The sequence below is a fragment of the Oryctolagus cuniculus genome, chromosome 5 (assembly GCF_051225735.1).
Source record: "Oryctolagus cuniculus isolate XC-2025 breed Fujian yellow rabbit chromosome 5, ASM5122573v1, whole genome shotgun sequence".
NCBI lineage: Eukaryota > Metazoa > Chordata > Mammalia > Lagomorpha > Leporidae > Oryctolagus > Oryctolagus cuniculus.
Genome location: NC_142871.1, coordinates 97390433 through 97404704, shown reverse-complemented (window position 1 = coordinate 97404704; position 14272 = coordinate 97390433). Strand labels below are relative to the sequence as shown.

The 14272-nt window shown below is 39.4% G+C and overlaps 1 protein-coding gene and 1 long non-coding RNA gene across 4 annotated transcripts in view; one reads left to right on the top strand and one right to left on the bottom strand.

Moving 5' to 3' along the window:
- The window catches only part of LOC149126587 (uncharacterized), a 122698-nt gene that overhangs the window by 106380 nt on the left and 2046 nt on the right, over positions 1 to 14272 (bottom strand). The window lies entirely within an intron of this gene.
- On the top strand, positions 3765 to 6299 carry LOC100352086 (tRNA methyltransferase 10 homolog A). Of its 2 annotated transcripts, XM_089332996.1 has the most exons (2): positions 3765 to 4863; positions 6071 to 6299. In XM_089332996.1, exons 1-2 carry the CDS (start codon positions 4000 to 4002, stop codon positions 6167 to 6169), a joined length of 963 nt encoding a protein of 320 aa, XP_089189122.1. In that variant the 5' UTR covers positions 3765 to 3999; the 3' UTR covers positions 6170 to 6299. The 2 variants fall into 2 exon arrangements, with proteins under 2 accessions (XP_089189122.1, XP_069930744.2); XM_070074643.2 differs by lacking the exon at positions 6071 to 6299 and having other exon boundaries at positions 3770 to 4965.

The following is a 14272-nucleotide window of genomic DNA, read 5'->3' as shown; positions in this document are numbered from 1 at the left end:
ATCGAAAGCCAAAACACTCAGGCAAAAAAAAAAAAAAAAAAAAAAAAAAAAAACAAAACCCTAAATGAAAGATCTCTGTGAGTGAGATCCCAGTGGAAAGAACAGGTCATCTAAGAAGGAGGTACCTTTCTCTGAAGGGAGGAGAGAACCTCCACTTTGACTATGACCTTGTCTAAACAAGATAAGAGTCGGAGAACTCAAGGGGCTTCCATAGCCTTGGAAACTCATGACTGGAGCATGGGGAGATTACTGAGGCCATAAACAAGAGTGTCAATTTGTAAAGTCAACAACAGGAGTCACTGTGCACTTACTCCTCATGTAGGATCTCTGTCCTTAATGTGCTGTACATTGAGACTTAATGCTATAACGAGTACTCAAACAGTATATTTCACTCTGTGTTTCTATGGGGGTGCACACTGTTGAAATCTTTACTTAATGTATACTAAACTGATCTTCTGTAAAAAAAAAAAAAGAAGAAGAAATTATCAATTCCCAACTTGACTCTCACTGGGATTAAACATGACAATAGGTCTGATCTGATTTCATCATCATTTAAAAAAATCATCTATGATTTTTCACTTTATGTTTCTGTGTGGGAGCAAACTGTTGAAATCTTTACTTAATGTATGTTAAACTGATCTTCTGTATATAAAGAGAATCGAAAATGAATCTTGATGTGAATGGAAGGGGAGAGGGAGTGGGAAAGGGGAGGGTTGCGGGTGGGAGGGATGTTATGGGGGGGAAGCCATTGTAATCCATAAGCTGTACTTTGGAAATTTATATTCATTAAATAAAAGTTAAAAATAAATAAATAAATGTCAGTTAATTCATGCTACATTATGTGGCAGTTAACAAGATCAACATGTGTTGCCCTTGGAGAATACTCACATGATATTGCTAAGTAACAAGAGCAAAATGTAGGGCAATATATGAGACTATGGCTGCATTTTCATTATGACATAAAGGGTCGAAAGACAATCTTTGGATTAAGGCTGATTTCTGGGGTTGAGAGGTAGATTATAGATTGTTGAGAGAAGAAAGACAGTGGGAAGGGAAGACCAAAACAATATGGAAAGATGCAGCTAATACATATTTTGCTCCCCAATATTTGGTTCTCCTCACTTTTTGTGTCCATGAAATCCTGAACTGCTTTGCATTCTTGTTGAGTGGAATGTTGGGAGTCATTCTGAAATATCAGTGGTGAACAGAAGAACAATGTGGCACTTCTGGGACACAGCACTTAACTGCCAACTAGAAACCTCCAAAATCCCTTTTCCAATGGCTGCAATGATTATGACAATGCAGTTGACACAGAGCTTCCATCCCTGGGTTTCTGAGTGACTACAGAAGTATAGAAACCATACTTCCGACCAGCGCTGCAGCTCAATAGACTAATCCTCCTCCCACGGCACCAGCACACTGGGTTCCAGTCCCAGTCAGGGCGCCGGATTCTGTCCTGGTTGCCCCTCTTCCAGTCCAGCTCTCTGCTGTGGCCCAGCTGTGCAGTGGAGGATGGCCCGGGTCCTTGGGCCCTGCACCCGCATGGGAGACCAGGAGAGGCACCTGGCTCCTGGCTTCGGATCAGTGCAGTGCGCCTGCCGCAGCAGCCGTTGCAGGGTGAACCAATGGAAAAAGGAGGACCTTTCTCTCTGTCTCTCTCTCTCTATGTCCACTCTACCTGTCAAAAAAAAAATTTTTTTTAAAAAAAGAAACCAGACTTCTGCTAACCTACGTTAGCACCTGAAACACATATAGGAAATATACTGTGCTTGCATTTTGCTATTAAAATTTTTTAGTTTGTCACTGTGACATAACTTAGTCTATCCAAACAATAATACAAATGTTTTTATACATGTTTTAAATTTCATACAAGCACATAGTTTAAAATTTTTAATAGCGCCAAAAAGCTGTAATAAAAAAATAAAGACTGTTTCCTCACTGTTACCAAAACCAGCTCTATTCCCCAGAAGAAACTAACTTCATACATTTAGCAAATTTTATCATACTCAATTCTGTAACACTAAACAATGTGCTTCCATTGCGATTCCTTAGTGTTTGAACTTTTTTAAAAACTTATTTTTTAATTCCATTTTTCTTTTGCAATACTTACTTGTAAGGAAGAATGACAGAGAAAGGGAGAGACAGAGAAAGAGAGATCTTCCATCCACTGGTTCATTCCAAATGGCCACAAGAAACAGGCAGGGCCAATGAAGCCAGGATCCTGAACTCCGTCCAGGTCTCCAACCTGGGTAGCATGGGCCATTATGCTGCCTTCCATGGCACATTAACAGAAAGCTGGATCAGAAGCAGAGTAGTCAGGAATTGAATCAGCACTCTAATATGGGCTACTGGCCTCCATAGGTGGCAGCTTAACCTGCTGTGTTACAATGTCAGTTCCTTAGTGTATAAATTTTAAACACTGCTCCTTAATATTCCAAAACAGGAAGGCTATATTATACTACAACTACCACTCTACACCACCATCAATAACAACCTTACTTCACTTACCCCATCTTCCTAATATAATCTTATCAAACTTTTGGTTAAAATAATCAACTAGTGAGGGATGTTTAGCCTACCAGTTAAGGTATCTGCATCTCATATTGGAGTGCCTGAGATCAATTGAACCAATTGAAGTTATTTGAAATTATCTGTTTCGTCCTCTTTTCTGTCTCCTTACCTTTCCAATAAATGAATAAATAAACATTTTTAGAAATTACTTGGTGGGGGGGAGAGAGAGAGAGAAGAGTATACTCATTCTAGTGGATAAGACATCTACATTCCATATCATAGAGCCTGGATTTGATTCCCATTTCTGGCTCCTAACTCCAGCTTCTTGCTAATGTAGATCCTAGGAGGCAGCAGTAATGGCTCAAGTAGGTGAGTTCCTACCACTTATGTGGCAGAGCAGGATTGCATTCCAGCTCCTGTCTGCACCCCAGCCCTAGCTATTGCAGGCATTTGGGGAACAAACCAGCAGATAAGGGAAACTTCTTTCCCTCTCCCTCTGCCTCACCCTCACCCTTGCCCTCTCTCTTTACCTCCCTCCCTTCCTCTCTCCCTTCCTCTCTCAAACAATAAAAGTAAATAAATTTTTAAATGACCACTTGACTCCCTTTTTCAGCCTAGACACTCAGTCCTGCCGTTCCTCTCTCCCTAAATCAAGAACCAATCAGATTTTACTGTCTGCAGAGAATAAACCAGCAGGCTTCCACATTAATAGAAGAGGAGTACTCATCAATGCTCCAAGTAGAGTAAAGACCTGGGACTTACCTTCATATACAAATTTTTGACTGAATGCCCAGTTTTTAGCTGCCACTGACCTTTGCATCCATTGAGGTGCCTCCAGCTTCTGAGCCTTTCTAGATTTTTAAAGGGAAATCCTGCTCTCCTACAATATCCCTTCTTTAGACAATTTAGCAGCATAGTTCTTTTATATATGTGACTACCCCAGTGTGTACTTCCTAGCATCCAAAAACATGTTGACACATCTCACCTACTGCCACCTTCTTCTTCTGTCCTGTCTCCTCTGGAGTTTATACTGGTTTTATTGTCTTACCGGTGTTTTAGTAGAGTTTTGAAAGGGAACAAATACAAACACTGGTCTTAACTTCTGCCATATTCACCCAGAAGACAAATATACACAATTTGAAATAAAATAATTAAAATTAAAAAAAGAGGCCAACTCTGTGGCCTAGTGGGCTGAGCTTCCTCCTGTGGCACCTGCATCCCATATGGGTACCAGTTAGAATCTCAGCTGCTCGGAAGTTTCCGACGGAGGATTCCTGAGCGGTGTCGAGGAACACTCCAGAAAGGCTTATCTCTGCGAGCGTTCCTGCTCCCCATCAACACCTCAGCAAGAGGCACCAAATGTCATCTGAAATGTCACCAGCGTTTATCGAGACTTCTAATGTTGAAAGAAAGGAAGACTTAGGTGAAGGTCAAGAGGAGAGCCAGAAGCCAGAAGGTGAAGGGGTTGAACCAATATCTAAATGACAAATGAAGAAGCTAATAAAACAGAAACAGTGGGAGGAACAACGAGAACTCCGCAAACAAAAGCTGAAAGAAAAACGCAAGAGAAAAAAATTAGAGCGACAATGTCAACTGGACTCAAACTCAGATGGAAATGACAGAAAACGTGTGCGAAAACATGCTGTTCACAGCACACTCCGCCTTGTCATTGACTGCAGTTTTGATGACTTGATGGTATTAAAGGATATTAAAAAACTTCATAAGCAGATTCAACGATGTTATGCAGAAAACCGACGTGCACTGCATCCTGTGCAGTTTTACTTGACAAGCCATGGAGGCCAGCTGAAAAAGAATATGGATGAAAGTGACAAAGGATGGGTCAACTGGAAGGATATCAACATCAAATCAGAGCACTATACTGAACTCATTAAAAAAGAAGACTTGATTTATCTGACATCAGACTCACCTAATGTACTGGAGGAATTAGATGAATCAAAGGCTTATGTGATTGGAGGATTAGTAGATCACAACCATCACAAGGGAATCACATATAAACAAGCATCAGATTATGGAATTGACCATGCACATTTCCCCCTTGGAAATTTTGTGAAGATGAATAGTAGAAAAGTTTTGGCTGTTAATCATGTGTTTGAGATTATTCTGGAATACCTAGAAAGAAGAGATTGGCAAGAAGCATTTTGCACCATTTTACCCCAATGGAAAGGAGCTGTTCCTACAGACAGAACCTGTGAAAGTTCTCGGGAAGAGCAGTCTGCCCAGGTTGAAGATGGATCAGACAGTGATTCCAGTGAGGGGGAGGACAGCAGAAATGAAGCAGATTCACCACATGCAGAAGAAAAGCAGGATAAGGAAAACAGCACTGAATCTACAGTGAGTGCGATATCACACTAATGTTACCTGTTATTTTAGGTCAGGGAAAAATTAGGAGAAAGTAAAGTGCTTCCTATCCTAGGATATTCAGATTGGAAGAAAATTTATCCATTGAAGGATAGTAAAATGTTCTTTAAACTCTGTAAGAAAGACATTTTTGTTTTTGCAAAAGAAGAATTAAATACACAGGTTTTTCTTTTTTATAATTTTTTTAAAGCTTCCCAAGTTTCTAGAGAATCGTATGTGGTTAGCATGCCTTAATTCTCTTTCATTTACTGGATTGCAGTCTTCCGAATGTTCCTTCTGACCTTTGAGTTTTCCTAGTTCATGTTCATATCTTTGTCTTTCTGATCTGTTGTTCCTTATTTGTGGGGGCAGGTACTCACACATATCCTGCAAGTTTACCAGGATCTTGTGTAGGGGAGGTTACCCTCCACGTGCAGGTTTTTTATTTACTTTAGTCTTGAAAAAGAAAGTGTTTTAAGAAGTATCAGCTTGATAGACTCAACAATTCATTTCGTTTGGACTATAGAACCCATATGTGTTTCTTCTTTGTGATGCCTTCTCTTGGTTTTGAAGTAATCATTGAAGAGTTGAGAATCTCTTTAATACCTCTTTTGCATTTCTATTATGGTGATAAATTATTTTAATTACAAAATTGAATTTTTGCAAGCTAGATTATTTTATAAGGCTGCTACTTTTGAGGGATCAATTTTGTCTTTACCTGAATTTAAAATGAAATAGCTCTTAGCAGCTAACATTTCTTTTTATAGATTTTTTTTTACAACAAAGTATTTGTTGGCTCTTAAAGTGAATAAAGCTTAAGTGTGCTTCAGCCTCTTATATAATAATATTTAAATTAATGTACATGTATATTTCTTAAATAATGACACACATGAAAATATGCATATTATTGTATTCACATATTTCCATATCATGTATGGTTCTTAGTTATTGGTGGATAATAGGATTGATTTGTATCATTTATGTGAGCAGTTGTGTTGAAAGCACTGAGACCAATTTGAATTTCATTAAGTCCAAAAATTCCTAAATAAGCATTTGCATGGAAAGATTGTGCTGGAGGATGTAGCAAAAGGGTGCTGTTTCGGGGCCAGCATTGTGGCACAGAGGGTAAAACCGCCTCCTGTGAGGCTGGCATCCCATATGGGCACCAGTTCATATCCTAGCTGCTCCACTTCTGATACAGGTCCCTGCTAATGGCCTGGGAAAAGCAGTGGAAGATGGCCCGAGTATTTGGGCCCCTGCCACCCATGTGGGAAACCCAGATGAAACTCCTAGCTCTTGACTTCAGCCTGCCCAGGGCTGACTGTTATGGCCATCTGAGGAGTGAACATGTGAATGGAAGACCTCTCTCTCTATTTCATTGTAACTCCGACTTTCAAAAAACAAAATAAATAAATTAAAAAAAAAAAAAAGAATCTCAGCTGCTCCTCTTCTGATCCCACTCTCTACTATGGCCTGGGAAATCAGTGGAAGATGGCCCAAGTCCTTGGGCCCCTGCACACAAGTGGGAGACCTGGAATTAGCTCCTGACTCCTGGCTTCGGATCAGCACAGCTCTGGCCATTGTAGCCATTTGGGGAGTCAACCAGCCAATGGAAGACCTTTTTCTCTGTCTCTCCCTCTCTCTGTCTGTAACTGTCTCTCAAATAAGTAAATAAATTAAAAAAAAAAAAATTCAAGCTCCTTACGGACTGGCCTCATACAACTGTGACCACAGCACCTCTTACTTAAAACAGCAAATGAAAGTTTGCAGGTTAAATATGCACTCAAAGTGTACTGACATTTCAAAAATGGAAACAAAGGGTTTCTCATTTACTGGAGGCATTTACAGTAAATTTGACCAGATCCTTCTTCCACTCATTTTTGTATTTGTTTTTGACTAGGATAAAAAAAAGAACATTTTGTTTAGTCTTTTCATTTTGTTTATGGGTGGGAAATGGAAAAGGGGTCCCGTTACCATTATTCACGTGGGTTTAAGTGGCCTGGGAACCCATGCCCGTGTCCTGCCAAACCCGCAGCCTGCAACTCACAAAGCACGATGCTGACTTTTTTCCATGTATCCAATCCAGATAAATGCATGATATGCTAAAGATGCTCAAGCTAAACTGTTTTAAAGGGCAGTGGTGAAAGAAGAAGGGCACATTTCTCCACGAGCTGTTTGCCCCTTTTACCACAACACTGGCTTCTTCCCAGTCTGACACTGGGCTCAACAGATGGAAGAATGTGGTTTCAAGTTCACTGAGTTAATTGCACTTCTCTTTATTCACAGCCCTCAGATTTAGATATCAGAGATGCCTAAACCCTTCAACTAAATAAACAACCCAGTTATTGCTGGAGGAGCATCTCTGAGTGATGTCTAAGAAATGGGTCTATCCATTATATGCCAACTTTACCACACAATCACTTTGTAGATGATTTTCTTCTTAGAGTACTTTTCACTAGGGGTTTAGCTTATTACAAGATGTGTAATCTCAGTTATTTAACTACTTTTCAAGAGTCAGTAAACAAAGATCTTTCCAAGGAAATTTATAATAGGAACATTCTTAGGCTTATAATTAAAATTCATAAAAACAAAATGCACACACACCCAGCCATTTCTCCCTCAGCTCTAACTTTGCTCACAGGTAACCAGGTTTTTTTTTTTTTTTTCATTATCACAATCTTAAAGAATGTCAAGAATAAGTAAATCATCTTCTATTAAATATTCAACATAGATTTTATAAAGGCCACCACTGTGGGTAAAAGGGTTTTTTCATGAAATTTGTTTCAACTCCAACTCAATAAGGGAATAAGAACCTAGAATTTGTTTACTATCTACCTTGTGCCAGAACTTTGCTATGGTCATTCAGGTACACAACCTCATTTAATCTTTACAGCAACCCAGTAGGACAGGTATTATTATACTCATTTCAAAGATGGTAAAACTGACACCTGTTTCTCAGTTAATATATAGGCTCTATCCAGAATTTGAACTGAATTTACACATCCCAAAGGACTTCCAATATCTCTTCCCTAAAATTTCAGGCATTTTTATTGAGGCAGAGTTATGGGAAGGGGAGGGAGGAAGGGAGGGAGGGTGAGGGCGAGGGTGAGGGCAGAGAGAGAGAGAGAGAGAGAGAGAGAGAGAGAGAGATCCTCCATCTTGGCTGCAACATTGGGATCTAAGACCTAGTTAGGAAGTGGGGTTGACTGGCATTTAGATAGAAATCAATTTAAGTTTTCATATTAAGGAAAAAAGTACTAAATACTCAAATATTATATTTTAACCTTGGAAAGGACCATTTTAAACAAATTGATACAGCGAAGTTTTAGCCCTCTTCTTAACTAGATCCTTGTTCACTGATTGATAAATTCAAAATGTTTTCATACATAAGTTTAAAGACATCCATTACACTCATTATGTAACTTTCTGTTCTCTGCTTGAATAATTCTAATGACAGGGTACTCATTGCTTTGGGAGGGGAGAAATGGGTAAATTAATACTTAAAATTACCATATCAGGTTAAAGAATAAAGTATTCCAACAAAGATCTTAAAGAAAATAAGTTTCACGAATTCCATCACTTTATGTGGATGCTAGGTTTCTTGGGATTGACTAAGCCTTTATAGCCTGCAAACCATTTTTTTCAAACCATGGAATAGAATGGTTCATAAAACTCTTAGGATCCCATAAACAATCAGCATCTGCTGTTTCTTTCTTTCTTTTTTATTTTTTTTGACAGCATCTGCTGTTTTAATGCATTCTTTAGTTCAATTAGTATGCAATCAATGTGACAATATAATGTGTGGCATGAAAACTAGAGCAAATGAAAGAAAGATAGCTTTTACAGGAGTGTCTATCAACAGCAAAAAAAAAAAGTTTACTTACATTATTTTTCCTATTACATGAAATAAATAGGATGTACTCTTAGAAAACATCAGCTAAAGTATGTTCTGTTTAAATTGGCTGTGTTTAAAGAAAGGAAAATAAAATTTCTGTTCTAGTGTCATTTTTATAAAATATCTTTTTTGAAGTTTAAAAGGCAAATCTTGAGTGAAAGCTCTCCCTTGATGGTTTTCTTCCAGAAATCAATAGCCCAGCTGAATGGAGCGTAATGTGAGCCAGGGAGAAGAGCAGTGCTGAAAGGGATGTCAAGGATAGCAAGGGACATCAGACATTAAACAAAAATCAGAAACAGATAGAAATGAGGATAGTAATCCATCAACACTGATCTTTGTTTTATTTATTTTAATATTATTTGAAAGGCAGTGAGACAGAAAATGGGAGATCTTCCAGTCCCTCATTGACTCTCCAAGTGCCCCAACAGCTGAACCTGGGCCAGGCTTGAGATAGGCCAAAACTTAATTCAGATCTCCCAAATGGGTGGCAGGGACCAAAGTACTTGAACTATCACCTGCTCCCTCCGAAAGTATACATTAGCAAAATGCTGGATTGGAATCAGAGCCAGGACCCAACCCCTGCACTTCAATGTGGTATGTGAGCATCCCAAGAGACATCTTAACCACTGAACCAAATGTCTGCCCCTCAAAACTGGTCTTTGAATCTCTTCTTCTCTACCCCCACAAATGCTACTCTTGCTTTTCATGATATACAGCTCACGAAAACTGTACAGTCTTCTAACACAATGAATCTGGGTGTTCTTTCAAAAGAAAATAGTAAGAAATTTTGCTTAAATATTTTTAAGTCCCAACATACCACAATTACATAAATGTGCCCCCATCAACTTTAAGTAGCATAAAACTGGGGACACAAGGAAGTTGTAACACATGTCTGAGTCTCATCATTGTTTTAGAACTCCAAAACCTGTGTTTGCTCTCCTGACACACAGCAAGCCAATCACTGACACTCGTGCAGTGAAAGAAAATAGATGTTTATCTTGTAATACATAGCACAAAGATTCCAGCAGCCTTGGCTGAATTCTAGGACTCCCTGAGGGCTTAAGGATGGTGAATTGTGTAGATCAGATTTAGTATTGACCAATATATGGTCAGTTCACGTGCAGATATCCAGTTAGTTCACAATATCCATAGCCTTTCCTTGGTCAATGATAGTGACACTGATATGTTCTACTGAGAATTCAGTGATAGCAAAGTGTGCTCCAGTAGTCTGGGCTCTATAGGTAGGTGACTACTGCCCTCTTTAATTATGCCTGGGGTTCCTTACAAGCATCTCCAAATGGATTTTAGTGTTAAGACATTAATTATAGAGATGATAATTAAATGCTGAGTCTTTTGATATGGCATCTCATGAGACTAGCCTTACACATGCACCATTTTCTTAATTTAGTGAGTAAATCTTTAATAAGGAGATTAATCATCAAACTGAAGACAGAGAAACTGCAAGATAAAGGAAAGTTACCAAGGCTTGATGAACTATACATCAAAGGTATTAGGGAAAGGGGCTCATTATCATACTCATGGGCAGAAATGAAAATAGTAGCTATCAGTATTTAGTACACACTTTTTTTTTTTTTTGACAGAGTTAGACAGTGAGAGAGACAGAGAGAAAGGTCTTCCTTTCATTGGTTCACCCCCCCAAATGGCTGCCACGGCCAGCGAGCTGTGGCCGGCACACTGTGCCAATCCAAAGCCAGGAGCCAGGTGCTTCCTTTTTACCAGTCTATTTCATATACATTAACATCAATCCTCACAACAACTGGGCAGAGGGGCTGTTTTATTCCTCCTTTGAAGAGAAATCAATTGTACTTAACAAGAAACAAAACAGCTGTTAGAACGCCAAAAAGAGGGGCCAGCACCATGGCTCACTTGGTTGGTCTTCCACCTGTGGCGTCGGCTTCCCATGTGGGCGCCGGGTTCTAGTCCCGGTTGCTCCTGTTCCACTCCAGCTCTCTGCTGTGGCTCGAGAGGGCAGCGAAGGATGGCCCAAGTGTTTGGGCTCCTGCACCCACATGGGAGACCAGGAAGAAGTACCTGGCTTCGGATTGGCACAGCGCCAGCCGTAGTGGCCATTTGGGGAGTGAACCAATGGAAGGAAGACCTTTCTCTCTGTCTCTCTCTCACACACTGTCTATAATTCTACCTGTCAAATAAAAAAAAAAGAAAAATATTCAAATTTTTAAACTTCTCAAAGACCATGCATTTTCCAGTACACCTGACTGTGATTAAAGCTTTTAGATTAAGTTAGCATTGTAGCACAGCAGGTTAGGCTGCTGCCTGCAATGCAGGCATCCCATATGAGTGCCAGTTCGAGTCCTGGCTGCTCCATTTCCAATACAGTTTCTTGCTAATGCACCAAGGAAAGCAGCAGAAGATAGCCCAAGTACTTGGGCCTCTGTACCCACCTGGTAGATCCAGATGGAGTTCCAGGCTTCTGTCTTCAGCCTGGACCAGCCCGGCTATTGCAGCCATTAGGGGAGTGAACCAGCAGATGGATATTTCTCTCTCTCTCTCTTTATCTCCCCCCCCCCAACTTCTCCATCTCTCCTTCTCTAACTCTGCCTTTCAAATAAGTGAATAAATATTTTTTTAAAAAATAAAGCTTTTAGGGTCTGGCACTATGGCTTAGCAGGTAAAGCCGCCTACTACAATGCTGGAATCCCACATGGGCACTGGTTCGTGTCCTGTCTGCTCCACTTCTGATCCAGCTCTCTGCTATGGCCTGAGAAAACAGTGAAAGATGGCCCAAGTCCTTGCACCCACATGGGAGGACCCAGAGGAAGGTCCTGGCTCCTGGCTTCAGATCGGCACAACTCGGCCATTGCGGCCAATTGGGGAGTGAACCAGCAGATGGAAGACCTCTCTCTCTCTCTCTCTCTCTGCCTCTCCTCTCTCTCTGTAACTCTGACTTTCAAATAAATAAATAAATCTTTAAAAATAACTAAATTAATTATTTAATTAATTAAAGTTTTTAAACATCTCCAAGGAGAAATGTGCTTCCTTCAGGGACAGATCAGTTTAGTTAAAAAACATTCAAGAATACTTCAAAAAGTTCAGGAAAACTGTATATTATGAAAGTCCACTCGGGAATTGCAATTTACTTCATATCACAGTTTGGAAGCTGCAGTTCAAGATTCAGTGCTCCTGGAGTCCAGTGTCTGGTGGGGGCTGGTTATGGTGGGTGCAGAGGCACGTTCATATAGTGAGCCAGGAAGGAAAGGATGGCTCAAAATTAACAAAAATAATCAACCTTCTCATGAGAATCACCCTCCAAGGACATACCTCCAATACCTAAAACCTCCCACAACATTCACCTCTTAGATGCCATAGTTAGATCATCTGTACTCTCAATGCATCAACTCTTTACATTAAGACAACAATAGTTTGAACATCTTGCATTAGTTCTGGGGAAACAAGTCCTACTAACCCATGATGGTATCCTCATATGAGCCTTTATTTTTATTTATCTGATTTTCTCCATCTTCAGGAAAAAACAAGAAGTGATTTGAAATAAAGAGTTAAAAAGTATAGAGCATCTAGACATTACTGTAGAGCAGAAAGATGTCAAAATTCAATCCCGTCACTAGAAACAAATATAAATACCAGAGGGAAGGTGTTCAAAGGCAAAAAGGAAAAAATCTACAGGAGCCAGAATAGTTCCCATTAGGAACAGAAGCTAAACAGCTCACAGAGGTCTCAGAAGTCTACATAAGCTTGAGAGAGGTGAAAAGGCCATAGGAATATGGCAGTAAAGATGTTAGAACTAAATATGGAATTTGGAGAAAGTTTGTTCATAAAATGAGAACCATACAATTTCTGCCAACTAGACTGGAAAAGCAGCAGAATGCTGGCAAAGAATGTCCCACAATTTAAAACAGAAATGATTCCTCAAATTGAAGGAGCCACCCAAGCTCTACTCAGAGAACAAAGTCCACATTTATTCATATTGGAGAAAAGATGAAAACAATAAAGACAAAAAGAAACACTGAGGGATGAGAGAAAACAGTAGATAAATAAATACATCAGTACCAAAAACTATGAAGAATAAAGTCACAGAAAATATTGTATCACCATATATCAGTAATTTTTAAATGCATAAATGTATATATATATATATTCATATATTTATATACACACATTCATATAGAGAGCATAAATATATATCATATAGGGTAAAACTATAAATGAAATTAAAGGAAAAATAACTAAACCTTCAATCATTTTAATAGATGCTAAAAATAGATAAACTGATAAGTTATATTAATCCTGATTTTCCAATTTAAAAAACTAAGTTCAAGGGCCCAAGTTGTAGTGCAGTGGTCTAAGCTGCCACTTTCCATGACTGCATGCCAAAATAGAGTGCCAGTTTCAGTTCAGGCTACTCTGCTTCTGATCCAGCTCCCTGCTATGCGCATGGAAAGGCAACAAACGATGGCCCAAGTATTTGGGCCCCTGCCACCCATACAGGAGACCAGAATGGAGCTCCTGCCTCCTAGCTTCATCGTGGCACAGAACTACTTACTGTTTCCACTTGGGAAGTGAATCAGTGGGCAGAATATCTCTATCTCACCTTCTCTCAGTGTCACCTGGCCTTTCAAATAAATAAGTCTTTTTTAAAAAACTAAGTTTAATACGGAAAGAAGTGTTCTTAAGTTCAAAACTTATCTACAGGCTGGTGCCACGGCTCAATAGGATAATCCTCCACCTGTGGCGCTGGCACACCGAGTTCCAGTCCCAGTTGGGGTGCCGGATTCTGTCCCGGTCGCTCCTCTTCCTGTCCAGCTCTCTGCTGTGGTCTGGGAGTGCAGTGGAGGATGGCTCAAGTCCTTGGGCCCTGCACCCGCATGGGAGACCAGGAGAAGTACCTGGCTCCTGGCTTCAGATCAGCATGGTGTGCCAGCCGCAGCTTGCCAGCCGCAGCAGCCATTGGGGAGTGAACCAACGGAAAAGGAAGACCTTTCTCTCTGTCTCTCTCTCTCTCACTGTCCACTCTGCCTGTCAAAAAAAAAAACTTATCTACAAGTATAGCAAATACTATATTTAATTATGAAGCAAAAGATATAATTCAAGAAGTCTGGGAAATGGAAGATTGTTTACTCTCACCTTTTATTCAACAGTGTAAAGAAAGTCTTAGCTTTTGAACTAATATTAAAGGAAATATATATATATATACACACACACTATTGGAAGATAAAAGATAACTTATTATTTGTGTATAGTTTCATTGTGTGCTTTGAAAATGCACCAAAGGAAAACTTGTATTCAGTATAATGGTTGGCTTTTGAAAAATGACTTATTAGAAATCTAATAAAGAAATAAAGTATACTTAAAAAGTAATTGCAACAAATATATGAAACAAAATGTAATTTTGACTATAAGTCATTTTTAAAATAGGTTGGCAAATGAAAATGCATTTTATGTTCTTTGATAGAAAGAACTAAATTTAATCACTCTCAGTGTTTTGGCTAAGATCAAGTATAGAAAGAACTA